At 39.4% G+C, this 18,956-nt stretch overlaps 1 protein-coding gene across 1 annotated transcript in view; it reads right to left on the bottom strand.

The window, feature by feature from the left end:
* Positions 1-8,758: 8,758 nt before the first annotated feature.
* Positions 8,759-18,956, bottom strand: part of DENND6A (DENN domain containing 6A) — a 102,195-nt gene continuing 91,997 nt past the window's right edge. The window contains exons 16-20 of the mRNA XM_074198896.1: positions 15,977-16,030; positions 15,755-15,864; positions 15,502-15,604; positions 14,249-14,323; positions 8,759-13,717 (exon numbers count right to left, since the gene is read on the bottom strand). Of these exons, the coding sequence (XP_074054997.1) occupies positions 13,586-13,717; positions 14,249-14,323; positions 15,502-15,604; positions 15,755-15,864; positions 15,977-16,030 (474 nt within the window). The 3' untranslated portion in view covers positions 8,759-13,585. The remainder of the gene's footprint in view (positions 13,718-14,248; positions 14,324-15,501; positions 15,605-15,754; positions 15,865-15,976; positions 16,031-18,956) is intronic.

Below are 18,956 nucleotides of genomic sequence, written 5' to 3'. Positions count from 1 at the left end.
ATGGAGGTCCCCTTTGAGGACATGAAAACCAGTATCAATAAGCATCACCAAAAACAACAAAAATCTCACAACCCACCTTTCTGGGCTTACTATTCATTAGTCCCCTCTCCAGTTAAAGTGGCTCGCTGAACTGGGACATCACAGTGAAATGGGTCAGAAGAGATGGGTTTTGAGTAAATGACCGCCAAGGTCCCTTTTTTGAGATCTGTTGCTATGCATCTGTCTTGTTTATCACAGTGAGGTTATGCTTTCCCTTCCTTCTGTACCAGACTAGGAAAGAGAAGAGGCAACAGCACCCGGCCTCTTTGGGACAGAGCCCTTTTGCTGTGGTTGCTGCAGCAACAAAATATTCCTGAAGACTCCCAAGTTCCTCTTTCAGACAGCAAAGACGACACAGGTCTGAAAGTAGGGGTCTCACTGCCTTAGAGTGAGCACCAACCAAACCGGAGCTTTATTTTAAAGGGGGTGATTGTGTGTGTGTGTGTGTGCATGCGTGCACGCGTGTGCACACATACTCTAGTGGGTGCACAGAGAGATGGGGAAGAGGGAGATGATGATTTGTTTGGGGCTGTGGGTGTTGAAAGTATTTGCTTTTAGAGTATTTTCCTAATTTTATCCTGTTTCTATGTTCAGCATACTGTCCCTTTTTATTGCTATAAAATTAAATCACAGGATAAATATCAATCATCATAAGGGGGACAATTTCAAAGGAGAATCCTTAAGGCTTTATTGTAATCAATAAACAGTAAAGATAGTGGGATCCTAAATTCTCTCTACCTCTTTCAATCAAGTGTATGATGGTAAAAGTGTCATTTAGTATGGGAAAATTGAATGAATGATTGAAGTATTACCTTCTAATGCCATCGGGGAGCCTTCCAAGAAGGAATTGTAGATTATGCTGACATTTTTTTTTTGTATTTGGGAAAGTAGACCAGTTCTTTCAATTGTCCTTTTTATTTGTTTTTGTTTTAAAAGTTTAAAAAAAAAAAGGTAGGTTTTTGTGATGTTTTCTCTTACCTGTGGTATAGACATAGTGGATATAGGGCTGATCCCTTTAGGCAGGAAGATCTGAGATCAAGTGCAACCTTACTAGCCATGATTTAACGCTTGGTATCTTCCTTTCCTTTAGAAACCTTGAAAATTAATCTTTACTGACCTCAAAATTGGGTCATTTCCAATCTGAACGTCCTGGTATATATTTGGATTTGTTTCAGTTGCTTTTCCCATCCTCGCTTCCCTCGATTCCAATTTCACTTCCTCATGCAGCACATTCAAGATTGTGATATTAGAATCTCAAAGTAAGTATCACCACTATCCTTGAAGAAGAGTTTGACATGTTTTCCAAATTTTCTAATAGTTACCCTCATTCCAGTTTCAGTTTTATGTTCTCAGGATGACTTTGCTTCTTCAGACTATCATCTCCTTATTCCTAAGGTTAAGATGTTGCTTTTTTTGGTTTGTGGTTTTTTGTTTGTTTTTTGTAGGCCTATGGGGTTAAGTAACTTGCCCAGGGTCACATAGCTAGGTTCAATGTCTGAGGTCTGATTTGAACTCAGTTCCTCCTGACTCCAGGGCCAGTGGTCTATCCTCTGTGCCTTCTACCTGCCCCAGTAAGGTTAAGATGTAAAACTTTTGGAGTCAGATGAGGTTCAGACTCCCGATATTTCCTTCCTGTGTGACCCCAGAAGAACCTGTAACTTCTCTAGACTCAGTCTTCTCTTGACATAAGTCAGCAGGATCCGAGTTTGAATCCTGCTTCCTATAACAGCCATGTGACCTTGAATAAATCATTTTCTCCTCTCAGCCTTAGTTTCCTCGTTTGTCAAATGGGGATAATTAAAAGATTTTCTTCATGAAGTTGTGAGGAATAAGTGAGATCACACGTGTAAAGCAGTTTATAAGTTGTACAGCACTTTGTAAATGCTAACAGCAATGGTGGTAAGGATGGTGATGACATCAAAAGGTCCCTTCCTGATCTAAAAGCATGATCCCAAGACTTTGCCTTCCTTTAATAAAATACTTGTGAGTATGACCTGCACACAGGTGGAGGACATTCCTATTGAATATATAATGAAGGATCAGACAGGCTTTCATAGGTGATTTTATACTGAAGACATTCAGGTGCCTGACTGAATGAAAGGAGTAAAGCATTTAAGAGCCTGCTTTTGACTGGGAGTAATTCACAGCCATAAAGAACCTGTCAAAATGAAGTCTCTTGGGGACAGAGGGTCTGAGTTCAAATATGATCTCAGATGTTTGATACTTATTAGCTATGTGAACTTGGACAAGTCATTTAACCCATAGCCCCCCCCCCCAAAAAAAAGTCTTTTATACATATGCTAAGATCACACAAAATGTATTAATAAGTCTCTGAGAATGAAGATCAAGAGAAACAGAAAAAAATGTATTCTTACAGAGGTGTTTTTCACAGCCTCTGTAGACAACTGCATAAAGCAGAATCCTTTATAGATAGTGAGGGTTTTAATCAGTCAATAAACATGGAATCCCTATTGCTTTGTACCAGGCCTCTGCTAAGTAGCAGGGGTACTAAAAAGGCAAAAGGAGATTACAAGGTAATGGGGGAAGACCACAGGCAAAAAAATGAGTACATCCAAGACATGGAGGAAATGAGGGAAACTGGAATTAGGATAGCCAACCTCTAAAACATGGGATCGTGGCTGGAACTTGAAGGACAGGCAAGCCAAAGAAGGGTGATGGGGAAAGAGAGCATTTCAGGTTTGGGGGACAGCCAGGGAATCCTGGAGCCCAGAGATGAAGCATCCCATTCCTGGGTCAGCCCGGAGGCCAGTGTCACTGGATTAGAGAGCACATGGCAGGCAGCAAGCAGTGAAGGGACTGGAAAGGCTGGGTGGGACCCAGTGATGAAGGACTTTGAATACCCAGCCAAGGATTTTGTATGTGGATCCTGGAGGCCAGAAGGGACTACTGTTGTTTACTGGGGGAAGAGTGTGATGAGACTGGAGCTGCATTTAACTAATTCAGCAAGCCCCCAAATGTGAGAGGAGATCCATGGCTTCACGGTTCATCTAGGTAAGCCAAATGGATGAAAAGAATGCCTCCTGTTCATGTCATAACATGTAGAGTCTTGGGTTTCTGTTGAACCAAACCATCAGCCTGCATATGTCTAGCCAGGACAAGCATAGCATATGACACCATCCAGGCCCAGAAGTAAACAGGAAGAAGAGAGCCAGGATATTGTAAGATGCTTTCAGTGATCCCAATGTTTCCTGACACTAAAATCCACCCCCCCCCCCCGCTTTTAAACACTGATATTCGGGAAATCGGTGTGGTTATGGATGATGGAAGAATCCAAATAATCCAAGGGGCAATAGAGAATGGACAATGGACGCAAGGCAGCTACTTGATGCATATGCAACCATGACTTATATGCAAATAGTCCCAGGAAAGCTTGGGATCAGGCATGCTTCTAGAGCAAGGAACAACATGGGTACCCTACCGGGACCCACAAAATGGAAGAAGACTCTGGAGTCTTTTTCAAAGACCTTCATTTCACTGAAGATTGTTTGTGGTGGATTTATGGAAAGAGATGAACTAGAGGTGCATAGCATCACCTGGTGGAGAGCTACAATCTGCACTATCAAAGAATATGCCCATATCAATGAAATAATAAGTTCAATCTAAAAGAGAAAGCATTTCTAAAGCACTTGGATTCCAGGCATTATGCTAGGCTATCAGTCTGTTAACTTTTTTGTTTTTGTTTTTGCAAGGCAATGGGATTAAATGACTTGCCCAAGGTCACACAAGTAAAAAATTATTAAGTGTCTGAGGTCAAATTTGAGCTCAGTCCTGATTCTAGGGCCAGTGCTCTTTCCATTGGGCCATCTAGCTGCTCCCAGTCTGTTAACTTTTGATGTATGGTTAAAAACAAATTTATTTGATTTTATTAAATTTCATAAACGACTTATTAAATTATGTAGAGGCTTAAGAGGCCTGATATTTGGCAACATCAGGTCCTAAAACTCCTATGAACCAAAGAGGATGGCTAACACATAATCTGAAGTCATCCCTTGGAATGCAAGGGCCAGAAAATGAAAGCATGAGAAGTTAGAAAAAAAAGTAAAAATGTGACTCACAAAGGAGTTATAATTTTATGTGGACACTATGGACCAAAAAAGGAGATACAAGTTTCTTTTACATCTGGAAGATTAAATCTTATTTCATGAAGTCCAAAGTCCACACAGACTTTCCCTTCATGAACAAAGAACAAAAAGAATCTTTGGTTAGTGAAGCATGATATTAAGGAAGCATTGTAAAGCCATTTTTGGTAGGCTCTATGCTGACAGTATTTTTTTTCTAAATTTTTTTTTTAGGTTTTCGTAAGGCAAATGGGGTTAAGTGACTTGCCCAAGACCACACAGCTAGGTCATTCATTATTAAGTTTCTGAGACCGGATCTGAACCCAGGTACTGCAGGGCTGGTGCTTTATCCACTATGCCACCTAGCTGCCCCTACTGACAGTATTATAGACAGATTTGCCTCAGCCTTTTGATGCCAGAACTCTCTTAAAAAGCTGAAAACTGACTGCATTGAGTAGAGCCCTGGTTTAGAAGCTTTAGAATACTAAGCAAAATAGAAAGAGTGCATTAATCAGAATAAAGAAACTGGAATCATACTAGGGAATATCAGCAACCAGATTTTAAAAGGGAAAGATGTAGACGTGTCTGAATTTCATTTAATTTTGCTCTAAATGTTATGCCAATTTATTATAAATAGTATTTAATATTTAATTCATAAGATCTAAAATGTTAATGTAGCATTATTTATGATAACGAAATAAAATCTGAACCCACCAAGTAAAGCAAATGGCTAAACAAACTGTAGTATATGAACTTCACAGTGCTACAAGGAATTTCTTCTCTTTATGAAGAAATAAGAAAACTATGAGAAAGACTTCTATAAAGTGATTCAGTAAAGAATGAAGGGCCAAAAGAACAAGGGATCCAAGAACTGCAATAATGCAAACAAAAACACCACTGAGAAGCAATGTAATTGGGTCATATACACTGCCTAACACTGGTATCTTACAAAGTTAAAAAGCATTTTCCTAATGTTACCAGCTCACTTCAGTCATCACTCCCTCTTACCTACCTAGTCAACTAAAATCAATGTTATATAAATATAAATTATTTCTACTGTGACATTAATAACAATAATAATATATCCCCATGTCTTTCCACACTAGCAATTTGTTTAAGGGCAGGAACTCCAAGGGCAAGTTATGGCATGCCACAATAGTTTCCAGATTTCCACTTGAAAAAAGGGAATCTCTTTACTGGCTGATGGAGAAGGCAGAACTTGAGGGTGGTGTGAATGATTTATCGGATGTCTGTCTTCTGAGCATGCACGTGAGGAAACAGGATACACGTGTGGCACATACATACCTATCTAGAGCCTAACTCAAATACAGAACAGATCCAAAACAAAAAATGAGATAAGGGATGAAAATGGGATAGTTACTTATAAAGAGACCATGTGGAAGTTCAATTTATCATCCATTACCATAGGAATTTCCCCAGCCTCTCATCTTTTTATATCTTTTCCCCCAATTACATGCAGTTTTCAACATCCTTTTGCAAGCTTTTGAGTTTGACATTTTTCTACCACCCTCTTTTCTGTCCCTCCCTCCCCATGGCAGCAGGTTGTGCCCGTTACAGGCCTGTTTGACATATTTCCATGTTAGCCATGTTGTAAAAGACAAATCAGAACTGAGGGGAGAAAACTATGAGAAAGAAAAAAATTAGGATTTTACAAGTGAATTTAGACCACTTTGCTCTGCATCCAGAGGCCAGTGTTTTCCTCCAGTTGTGGATGGCATTTTCCATAGCAGGTCTCTCGAGATTATCCTAGCTCTCTGAACTGCTGGGAGCAGCTGCGTCCATCAGGGTTGATCATCTCACAGCGTTGCCGGTAGTGTGTAGAATGCTCTCCTGGTTCTGCTCCCTTCACTCAGCATCAATTCATACAGGTCTTTATAGGTAGATCTGGCTGCATATGATTTCTTACAAAATATTAACACCATACAACATTCATATACCATAACTTGCTCAGTCATTCCCCACTTGATGGGCATCCCCTCAATTTCCAATTATTTACTACTACAAAAAGAGTTGCTATAAATATTTTTGTGCTTATGGGTCTTTTCCCCTTTATAATCTCACTCATCTTCACATTTCAATATTACGGAATAACTATAATAGTTATAGGAATAAAAGTATGGGGCTTAGGACACTTCAGGTTTTAAGATCTGTTCTGATTCTGTCGGTAATTCCTTTAAGCTTCAGTTCCTTCTCTCTAAGGTTAAACAAAACAATTCCCAAGGACCTTTCTAGAATTTTAGAGTTATTCTGTATTTCTAGATGATTTAAAGCAAGATGACTTTATTTCAAAACTGTGAAAGTTGGGGCAAAGAACGAATACTCAAGATGATAGTGTCCATTTTTAAATACCTTTTGATATCTCAAAGTTACCAGAATTGCTCGTTCATGGTTTAAAGTCTTCATGGCTACCATGGTTCAGCAACTGGATAGACTGGTTAAGAATATTTCACAGGAGTGTCCCTAGCCTTTTCCCCCCTACATTCCTCCCCTATTCATCACTTCCCTCTTGAAAATCTCATATGCCTCGTGACTATGTAAAGTTCATTACAAAATATGAAAAAAAAACCATTGCTTTCTTTGGTGACTAACGGGCTCTTAGGATGAGTAATTCTTATTTTAAAACTTGCACTAATTAACTAAACCCCACCCCCAGTCCTCACTGTAACACAATACTTATCTACAAGGGGAAAAAAGGTCAAGAAATTATCATGTAGAGCCAAGACAGCCAAATTGATACAGCTCCACCAATTACGAAGGCACCCGACATTAACTTTCATCATGATAAGGAACTTCCCCCAACCAAGGGGGTTGTCACCTCCTCAGAACCTTTGGGTCCCAGGCTTTTCCTGAAGTCACAGCCAGGAGGTTTTGGAGGCAGGACTTGAATCCGGCTTTCCATTGATTCCCTGCTGCCCCTTAATTACTTTGTCTTAACATTTCCATTCCCGTCTCCCACAAAGTATTCCCTGGTTATTTCAGTCCTCGCCACACCACCGACACCAGAGACCATCCTATTCCGTTCTGAGTTAGAATCCCCAACCTGATCATTGACCACCAAATAGGTGGGATCTGAGTTCAGCTACTTTATCTCTGACTTTAGGAAGGGGCAACGTGGCCCAGTGGAAAAACCAGACTGGACGTCAGGGCCCCTAAGTACCCTCCCAGAGCTGCTACTGCCTGCCTACTAGAGAATTCTCACTCTCATTTGAGTCCCGTGACTCGAGAAGTCTGGTGAAGCCTAGACTCCTTTCACAAAATGTTTTTAAATGCAGTAAATAGGAAACTAATTAGATTACAATATGGTTTTCAAAATCTTAGAAAAGCCAACCTCACAGACCCCAGTTAAAAGAACCCCAGCACTAGTTGGCCTTCCAGCTATAATAGCTCTATGATCCTGCTCTAGGGGATGAGAGGAAAAAAAGGAACATGGATGGCCAACAGCTGGCACTGCCTCATGGGATAGAACACCAGCCCTGAAGTCAGAAGAACTTGAGTTCAAATTCAGACTCAGACATGTAATGATTACCTGTGTGACCTTGGGCAAGTCACCTAACTCCACTCCCTTGCCAAAAAAAAAAAGTCTTTCTAGCCCAGAAATGGTATTGTAGAAAATGTACAAACTTCAAAATTAGCAAAAGAAATGTCCCCCACATACTTCAAGTGCTGCCTCTGAAATCCAGGCAGCAGAGAAACATTGATGGCAAAGCTTTTGGTGCTCACAAAGGACTTACTTAAAGGCTGTTTATCAAACCACTCTGGAATTTGGAACAAATTTGAAGAGTGCAGATTCTCTGTTTCATATCAGCTTCTTTCACGTATCCTAAGGAATCAAATAATTAGACGTTGTGGGAAGAAATTCTAGAATCTGTACTGTATCAACAACAGATGCTTGATGCTATTTGCACAGAATGATCTGTATCTTTAATACATCAATGAATCTATTATCTCATTGATGCTCACTTCTCCAGGAACCATTTTACTTACTCCACCAATTTTTGTAGCCAAGCCCAATGAATCATTTATTCAACAAATCCTGAGCATCACATGAGGCAAACTTGGGCAGGTACTCTCCCAATTGTACACCGGGGTTCAAGAGATGCAGTGCCCTGGCTGTTATCCTGTAAGCAGTGAGTTTCAGAGACAGAATCTAAATCTCCTGACACCAAGTCTCATCCACTGCCCCACACTGCCTCTCATGCCATCACTGGCTTTGTGACTCTATGGGCTCTATCTGCTTCTAGGCAGGACTATTGAGCTGTTCAACAGTCCAATGCCTATAGTTGTTAATTGTCTATGAACCTGTCTTATCTACATTATTTGATCATAAATGCTCAGGGGAGGGGTTGCCATACTCAATAAATATTTTGTGATATGACAGACTTAGCTTTTCTCAGAAATACAATGATCGAAGATAATTATAAAAGATTTATGATGAATTAAGTCAGATCTAAACAACTGGAAATATGTCCATTACTCAAACGCAGGCTTAGCTAATATAATAAAATTGACAAATCTACCTAAATTAATTGTCATAAGACTCAAACTTCCAAAAACTTATTTTAAAGAGTTAGAAAAAATAACAAAAATTTATCTGGAAGACAAAACATCAAGAATATCAACAGAATAAAAAAAATATGCAACGGAAGGTGGCCTAGTCATACCAGATTTAAGACAAAGCAATAATAATTGAAAATCTTTTGTACTGGCTAAGAAATAGAGTGGTTGGGTAAGTAGTAGAATAGGTTAGGTTCATAAGGCGCAGCAGTAAATAACTAATAATCTATGACTGATAAGCCTCAAAGACTCCAACTTCATTCTTTAACAAAAAATTATTAGGAAAAGTGGAAAATAGTATTACAGAAATTAGGCCTAGGGGCAGCTAGGTGGCGCAGTGAATAGAGCACCAGGAGACCCTGAGTTCAAAAACAGCTTCAGACATTTAATAATTACCTAGCTGTGTGACCTTGGGCAAGTCACTTAATCTCACTGCCTTAAATAAAAAGAAAAAAAGAAAAGACACTAGGCCTATACCTACATCTCACATCCTATACCAAGACAAGGTTGAAATGGGTATAGGATTTAGACATGAAGGATGATACAATAAGCTGATTACAAGAGCAAGGAATAGTTTACATGTCAGATCTATGGAGAGAAGAGTTTTATGGCCAAACAAAAGAGAGAGAACATTATGAAATGCAAAATGGAAAATTTTGATTACATTAAAATGAAAAGTTTTTGCACAAACAAAACCAATACAACCAAGATCAGAAGGAAAGCAGAAAGCTGTGAAACACTTTTTACAGCTAATGTTTCTGATAAAGGATTAATTTCTAAAAATATACAGAATGAGACAAATTCATAAGAATAGAAGTCATTCCCCAATTATATTGGTCAAAGGATATAAACAGGCAGTTTTCAGATAAAGAAATTAAAGCTACCTTCAGTCATAAGAAAAAATGCTCCAAGTCACTATTTCTAGAGAAATGCTCAGTAAAACAACTGAGGTACCATTTCACACATTTATCAGATTGGTTAATATGACAGAAAAGGGAAATGATCAATGTTGGAGGGGATGTGGAAAACTTTGACACTAATGCATTGTTGGTGGAGTTGTGAAATGATTCAATTTTTCTAGAAAGCAATTTGAAACTAGGTCCAAAGGGCCATAGAACTGCATACCCTTTGATTTAACAATACCACAAATAGATCTGTATCTCAAAGAGATCATAAAAAAGGGTAAAAACCCACATGTACAAAAATATTTATAGTAGCTTTTTTTTGTGGTGGGAATTAGAAATTGATGGGTTGCCCATCAATTAGCAAATTGTTGGATTTACACGAACTGATACTCTGGGAAGTAAGCAAACCAGGAGAACATTGATCAACTCTGATAGACCAAGTCTTTCTCAACAATACAGTGATCAAAGACAGTTCTAAAAGACTTGTGATAGAAAATGCCATCCATACCCAGAGAAAAACTATGGAATCCAAATGTAGATCAAGGCAAAAAATTTTCACTTTTTAAAAAAAATGTTTTTTTCCCTTTTATTTTTGGAATGGAAATATGTTAAAATGATTGTGCAGATATAAGCTACATCAGATTATTTGCTGATTTAGGATGGAGAGAGTGAAGGGTGGGAAGAAGGAAACAACAAAAATGAAAGCTGAAAATTAGCTTTACATATAATTGGAAAAAAATAAATAAAAGACTTGTGATGGAAAATGCCACTCACGTCCTGAAAAAGAATTGTGACCAAAAGCAAATTAAAGCACATTGTTTTCACTTAAAATATTTTTTTCTTTCTCGTGGTTTTTCTCTTTTGTTCTAATTCTTCTTTCACAACATGAGTAATATGGAAATTTGTTTAGCAAGATTGCACATATATTCCAAATAGCATATTATTTGCAGTCTTGGGAAAGGGCAAGAAAAGGGAAGGAGGTAGAAAAATTTGGAACTCAAAACTTTACAAATGTGTTGAAAACTATCTTTACATGAATTTGGAAAAAAATATAATTAAGATTTTAAAAAAACTGTTTAGGGTTAGTTAGGTGGCCAGTGGATAGAGCACTGGACCTGGAGACAGGAAGACCTGAGTTCAAATGTGACCTCAGATACTTAATAATTACCTAGCTATGTGACCATGGGCAAGTCACTTAGCCCCATTGCCTTGTGAAAAAAGAAAAGCAACAAAAATGTATTAAGTGATAGCCTGGACTTGGTTACAAAGTCTAAGTAAAAAGGAGCAGAAAGGACAATTTAATGCCCTAAAATAATAGCAAGGCCTTACTGACCTATTCTAGTGACTCATCACAATCCGAGGTATCCCCGGGTTCCTCAAATGTGTTGTCAAGGGAGTAGTATGAGATCTGCCAGGTCTTGCGATGAAGGCCAGTGAAGACCATGGGTCTGTTAGCCAACAAGAAGCAACTTGTGACTAGGCTGGCTGCTCCAGGGCAATGCATTTCTCAGCACAGAGGGACTACAAAAGAGATGTTAGAAGGACTGTACAAACAAGTTACAGATCCTTGGAATATGGAAGATGGCTACTGACTAGAAGCAGAGCTGGACCTGGAAGACCTCAACTCAAATCTGGCTTCACACACTTTGTAGCTGTGTAACCCCGGGCAGGGAGGGGAACACTTAATCTCTGCCTCGGTTTCTTCACCTGTAAATGGGGTAATAATAAACCCTACCTTCCAAGGTTGATATAAGGTTCCGATTGAGATAGCTGGGAAGTGCTTAGTATATCTTCTTGCATATATGGTGCTACATAAATTTCTTACTCCCTTCCTTCCTCCCCCTTGTGAGATCAAATGAATTTATATTTGTAAAGTTCACGAGCAATGTCTGGAGCTTAATGAATGCTTGTTCCCTTCTAACCCCAAAATGACAATATTCCAAAAATTTTTTAAACACACAAGACTTTTAATCATCCACTCGTAGACCATGACCACAAATTCTTCCTCCTTAGATGCTCTCATCATTTTTTCAGTCAGTAGAAGGCACAGAACATTCCAGAGCAGCCATAAAGCCAGGATTTCAGATGCTGGTGATGGTGGTCACAAGACATGAGGGGGTTCAGACTTTAAACAATGGTTTCTCTGACATAAGAAAATCATTGAAAAAATTAAAAGCCCCAAATCAATCTCAACTTTCTAGTGATTTCATGATCCTTTTACAAATTCATAATTTTTAGACTAGCAGTAAGCTATGGCAACATGATATGGTTGACAATATGTATTAGGCTGCAGGTGAATACAGTATTTAAATGTAAGAAACTACCGCCATATTAACAGGCATTCTTTACCTTGACTACTCTTTAACTGTGCAAAACAATGGGTCATATAGTGGCATAATTTTAAACACATTCATGATACAACACTATGAGATTTCAACTTCTGGTCACAAATTGCATATAAACTGTACGAATATTAAAATACATCTTTTTAAAAAATATACAATGGTGACCATTTGTACCTAAATAATGCTTTTCAGAAATATATGAAATCCTTTATAATACAAAAGTAATTGCCCCTTTCCCCCCAAGGAGAACTGCAGGCTAACAAAATACCTCACCTGATCCAAGGCAAACTCTTTATTTAAAATAGGATAATAAGAGCATGTTTTCATAACTTTGAGGTATGATCCAAGAGGCCGTATCCATGAGGAAAAGAGTTATGTAATCAGATTCTCCTGGTGAGGAAGCAGCCTAAGAGGCAGAAGCAACAGAGAACAACTCTTGCCATCTACCACAGCCTCTTACTAATTTTTCTTTTCCTAATGACTGTGACTAAATTTGGTTTTCTAGGATGATGGGATACAAAACTAGTTGCGAACATCCTGCTGGGCCTATTTTTGAGTGGTTTTTGCAGGAGACTCATTTTCAAATGCATACCCAACAAGTGATATTTTACAGCCCATCTTCCACAGTTTCTTGGCTTGGTAGATACATGGTCCATTGAAAAAGGAATCAATGTTAGTCAACAGAAGAAAAACTATTAAATTAGAATGTTGGGTTATTTTTAAAGAGGAAATAATGACACTGAGGTTTAATTCAATACAAAGACAACACAAAAGGCCTGTGAATGCTCTTTTCCTAAGAATATTTTAGTTAAAAATACTTTTGCTGTGAGGTTTGTAAGTTAGGAGAATGGCTTTGAGGACAAGCACCCAAACTAGTTCATTTAAAGGGTAAAAAGTAACAATTTCTCCTTTCTAATCTATGATGAGTTTTAGACATTTTTCCATTTTTGGAGAAACTGGCAAATTTTAAAAACAGCAAAGAAAATAATGGAATGCAAAAGTATAGGACAATAAAATCATTGCTCTCACTAAATTTTTTGGGAAGGAGGTGTCCATGATTTGTAGGCAATGATTTCTCACTAAAATACTTGGTAAGTTTTGCAGCAGGGGTGAGTCAAGACCAGCAGCTCAGTTTTGTGAAAATGTAGGAAAAAGGAAGGCACTAATTGCGCATTAATTAGTTATAACAATACCAGGACAGCTTGAGACTTTTTCCTTCCTTTAAAAAACACATTATAGCCAGTGTGACCATGACATTGTTTCTCCCTGAGTTTTCCCATGTTTTGACATGATTGGACCCAGCAGCACCGGTATTCCAAGGCCGCAATGCCAGCACTGCAGTCTGGGCTCTCGCTGAGCTGGCTTCAGCCTCCCAGGCCTTGCTCAAGAGCACTGATCTTAAGCACAATTAACAGCCCAGGAAGTCTTCACACACACACACACACACACACACACACAAACACACAGCAGACTTCCACGCTTCAAAATAACGCAAACATTAGAGTCCTTAGAAAACAGCATGCCTGCTGTCCTTCCGGCTCCTCTGCCATTTTGCTGGGTTTCCTTGGGGCATCTCTTTGTTGTGTCTGGGGCTCCCCCGCTGCACTAATCCTTCTCATTCGGAAAACGCAGGAGGCAACCCTCACTCTGGGTCAGTTTTGAGCAGTATACCCTGCAGGTCTTCTGGCAAAGCTAAAATAATGGCATCGATGTGAGTCCGTAACTTTTCCATGGTGCCAGGCTTCACAGGAAGGTGTTCTTGATGAGCCTGTACCTAGATAAAGAACATGCAATAGTTTTTCATAGTCTCTCCTTCAATCTAGACATTTACTAAGCCCCAGGTCCTGGACTATGCACCGAGCTTCCTGTATCTAAATCTGTATCTACATCCTGTATCTACAATCTAACCTCATGTTACAAGTTCATTATTTCCTTTGGGGCAAGGTTTTCCCATCTTCTTTTAAAGAACTTGGAACTATCTGATGTGGAATATCTGAAGCGACCTCCTACCACCTACCCTGCAACCCCCCACCCCCCCAGGCAGCCTCCTTGGGCAGACTCTCTGTTGAACGGCATTAATGACCCCCAGAGCCCCGAGTCAAGGACAACCCACAGCAGAAGGTCTGGGGCAGATGAAAGGGAACACGGGTAGCTGAAGCTGACAAGGGCCTCCTTGATCGTCCATCTCAAAATAACAACCAAGGCTCAGGAGCTTTTGTGTTTGGAGAGCACACAAAGCACTCCGGTCACTAGTCCTGATGAATTCCTCAAACAAAATCCAGCTTCAACTCTCATATCCACCTACCAGTTTACTCTTCAGCTTCAATACAAGATCCACTGTCTCGACTTCGGTGTGTTTCTGGATCCAGAGAAGCAAGTCCTGTAAACATATACCAACCCAAATGAAGACATATAAGGAAGCTTTTCATACAGTTTTACATGATGATGATTTAAATTAAAATGAGAAAATCTCTTTTCAAGAGGAAGATAAACAATCCCCAAGAACACAAAACCAATGAAATCAAGTTTCTTCTTTGTGGCATTTCCATTTACAATGAACATCAGCTAATGATTCAAATTAATGAGACCTACCAGTTTTTTAGCCTTGAATACAACACAATATCTTAAAACCAATAATGGGGGCAGTTAGGTGGTACAGTGGATCAAACACTGGAGGAACTGAGTTCAAATCTAACATCAAATACTTAATAATTACCTAGCTGTGTGACATTTGGCAAGGCACTTAATCCCATTGCCTTGTCAAAACAAACAAACAAACAAAAAAAAAAAGGTGACAGGACTTCAGAGATTATTGAGCCTAAATTTAGCCTTTTCTCTAGAAGAGCAAACTGAGGCTTGAGGAGATGAAGTGACCTCATCAAGGCCATACCCAAAGTCAGTGCAAAGCTGTTACTAGAATGGAAGTCCCAGTTCCTAAACCTTCCAAATAACTGAACTGCTTTCCCAAAACGAATGCTTTCTGTGAGTCTTTGATTACAGCTTCATTTAACCTAGTTTCCCACTCAAACACCATTAGTGTCCAATGCTCTGTCACAGCTAGTTCTGAATTAAAATAAGCTAAACTTTTACATTTCAAACTTTTCTTTAAAACAGTATGTGATGGGGCGGCTAGGTGGCACAGTGGATAGAGCACTGGCCCTGGAGTCAGGAGGACCTGAGTTCAAATCTGACCTCAGACATTTAATAATTACCTAGCTGTGTGGCCTTGGGCAAATCACTTAACCCCATTGCCCTTAGAAAACTAAAAACAAACAAACAAACAAAAAAGTTGATAAAATTTCACTCAATGAAAAATCCCCAAAGGAAGTGATCAAAAAATTTGATAAACATAGTCACCTATTTCCTATTCATATCAAATTCTGAAGGTAGAATTTAAAGAATGGAAATAGTATGCATTTTTTCATATTAAGTAGAGATTCAAAAACAACTGTAAGGGGATAGATTTTTTTTTCTACCTAGAACATATCTTGAAACTGTTTTCAAAGGCATTTATGTACAAAAGAAATGAAAGAGAGTCAAAGAGATATATTTTTTAACCTCTTCACAAAGAGCTTCTAACTGTAGTGCTTCCAGTTTCTGCGTCATCTCCTTCCTTCGGGTCCTGAACCAGCCATCAAAGTTTGGAGATTTCAGAAAATGTCTTATAAGAGATAGAGAGAAAAAAACCAAAACAGTCAAGCAGATGTGAATTTCTGACTTATCAGTACCCTTTCCTAAATATGGTCAGTAAACTCTGCCCAGGAATCGGACTCAACATTCTGGCCATCTGAGCCTTGACCTTGTGACTGACCTGTACAGGCCTCTCCAGTCGCCCTTCAATCTGGAGGTCAGCTGAGGTCCAGCTTTCTCAAGTGTTTTCATAAATTCTTCAGGAACAAACTGTCTCAACTGTGGCGGGCTCTATCAAAAGAATACAGGCAATTAAATCACTGGATAGTAATATGTTCATGGAAGTTAATTCACAGGCTGAGAATCAGTGAAATAAACTGAAACACTGTGAAAATATGCCTACCTTCCATGGAGAAATGCTCTTCTGCAGAGGCATTAAGCTTGCGACGTATCTTTCCTAAAACCAGAAATAATCCAAGTTAATAGAAAGGTTCTGGGCCTTTGTCCTGCCTTCTTGCCAATAGGGTTGATTCATTAGTGGCTTACTTCTGAAACATTTTCAAATAAAACTTCTAAACAGATTTTTCCTTATAGTGAAGTAAACCAAACCAGAAAAACAATATACACAATGGTTAAAACAAGCTAAATTGTAAGGGGGGAAAAAAGGCAACGGAATGCTATATAATGATAAGGATCAAGAATGTTCTCAAAAATGAGAAAATGTAACTTCTTTGAAAGGGTGCAAGACCATGGGTTTAGAACATTGTATATTTTCTCAGGCTTAGTATGTTAGTTTTACTAAAATGTCTTCTTCCCCCCCCCCCCTTTTCAAGTTTGCTTTCTAAAAAAAAAATTACACTGGAAAGAAGAGAGGAGATATTCAGCTATGGAGGTGATGTAGACTCAAGAAAGCAATGAAAATTTAGAATTCCACATGTCTGTTTAAACCACAAAGATGAAAAGGTTAAAAATCATTACCCTTTCCCTTAGGATCCTACAAATTATTTCCTACAATCCATTCTTACCTACATAATTAAAGGGCACAATGAACTTCCTATTTCCCTAATGCCAAAATAAAAGTCAAAATGAAGTCAAAATTGGAAAAACCCAATAGTCTGCTTATTCCAATCAAAGGACTCAAAGGTTTTCTCCCCAACGACTAACTTCCCATGACCCTGAAGTGTGTCCACCCTTACCCCCTATCATGAGTAATGGCACCTAAACCCTGCATCAATTTAATAGAGGAAGCCTCCAGCTACCAAAGATCCTCCCACTCAGAGATCCTCTATACTAGGGTAGACCCCAAGAAGAGAATTATCTGTCCTTGGTTCTGACCTGGCCTAGAACTAAAAATGGCCCCTCTCAGGACATTAGAAAGCCAGTAAAACTTGGAACAGCACTGTCTCATCAGTACCAGTCTTTGACATAAACACATACATCTCTAACACCACAACAAATCTGGAAGGGGAATAAAATCTGCATGAAAATTAGTAAGAAAACTATTTTTGTGGGCAGAGGAGGAAGGGTTAAAGAAAATCAAAAAAATTTAAACATGAAATGAAAGGAAAAAGGACAGGCTTTGCAGTGCTGACTGCCATTGGACTGGGCAAGGACTAAGCCTTCCCTTCACCAAAATCTGCCAAAGCCAGCTTTAATAAACCTGCTCCTGCTGCCTGGAATCAGCTCTTAAAACTAAGGAGGCCACCTCAGATTTCAGGGTCTCCTCTCCAGTACCAGTCACTGTGGAGAAAGCTTCCTCAATGCCCAGATACCCTCTTAAGCTGGGCCTGGCAAAGCAACAAGACACATCCATTCAGCTCGCAAGCTTCTTGCTGGCATCCCAGGCTAAATTTCTGAGATAAGATCTGACAGCAAAACGCCACATTGATGGACATTCCTAAATCTAGAAAAAATTTGTGCCATGGATGGCAATGGACAGTCTATGCTTGGTGCCTCTTCTGGGGACCCAGCTTCTCTCTCTCTCTCTCTCTCTCTCTCTCTCTCTTTAAAGGATTTTTGCAAGGCAATGGGGTTAAGTGGCTTGCCCAAGGCCACACAGTGTCTGAAGTCGAATTTGAACTCAGGTCCTCCTGACTCCTGGGCTGGTGCTCTTATCCACTGCGCCACCCCCTAGCCACCCCCAGATTCTCTTTTGTAGACAGTTGATCTGGGGGGTTGCATCCATCTGGAGAAAGAGTTCAATGACACCAAGCAGACAAGCAACTGTGAAGAAAACTCAGGTCAGAAAATCCATCAATCAATTTAGGGTGGGACTTTACCCACCCTAAAAGTGAGGGAGTGAAGAGTAGGAGACTAGTGAGGAACAACTGTGGGAGCCTCCACAGCCTTGAACAGCCCATGTCTGCTTACCATCTGCCATTTCCTTATTGTCACAGGTTTGCTTTAAGAGTGTGACACCTTAGTGTTATATTAAATTAGTAATTATTAACTAATTTAGGATGACATCTTTATGGAACTAAAGATTATTGATTTTTTTAATTTTTTAATTTTTTTGCAAGGCAATGAGGATCAGTGGCTTGCCCATGGCCACACAGCCAGATAATTATTAAGTGTCTGAGGCTGGATTTGAACTCAGGTACTCATGATTCCAGGGCCGGTGCAGCACCTAGCTGCCCCAGATTATTGATTTTTAGGTGGGAAAACGATTTCTCCCAATTTGGTTGAATTTATTTTATTAAGTGTGGTACCATTCTATAAAATTCATTTTCAATGTATATCTCCATGTATTTTTTCTTGTGAAAGTGATATTATTTTAATGCTTATATCCTTGTTGTTGTTTGTCCTTCATTTTTTTTTAATTTAAGTTTTATTTAAGGCAATGGGATTAAGTGACTTGTCCAAAGTCACACAGCTAGGAAATTAAGGCTGGATTTGAACTCAGGTCCTCCTGATTCTAGGGCCGGTGCTCTAGCCACAGTGCCACCTAGCTGCCCTTGTCCTTAATTTTCAAAAAAGATCATGACATCAGGGAGGTGATGCCATGACAAGCAAGTGAACTGATTTTGAATGAGGGGAGCTGTGCTAAGTCAACAGCCTCACTTTCACCTCTGGAGCCATCTGGGACCAGGGACCAGATATGAATCAGGATCACCAAAGATGGCCCAGGATGTGAAGCAATCAGACTTAGGTGACTTGCCCAAGGTCTCACGGCTAGTAGGAGTCAAATGGCTGAGGATGGATTTGAACTTAGGTGCTCCTGACACTAGGCTGGTGCTCTATCCTCTCTGCCACCTAGTTACTTATATACTAAACAATATGACAAATACAATGTTCACAAAGCAAGTTATATATGGAGCTCCAATTAGGCAGGGTAGAGGAAAGGAAAAAGGGTCCAACACAGAAGCAGAGGAAATAGCAAAGTG

This window comes from Macrotis lagotis, chromosome 8 (genome assembly GCF_037893015.1).
Source record: "Macrotis lagotis isolate mMagLag1 chromosome 8, bilby.v1.9.chrom.fasta, whole genome shotgun sequence".
Classification (NCBI taxonomy): domain Eukaryota; kingdom Metazoa; phylum Chordata; class Mammalia; order Peramelemorphia; family Peramelidae; genus Macrotis; species Macrotis lagotis.
The sequence above is the reverse complement of the archived record's forward strand: the minus strand, read 5'-3'. Positions and strand labels throughout refer to the sequence as shown.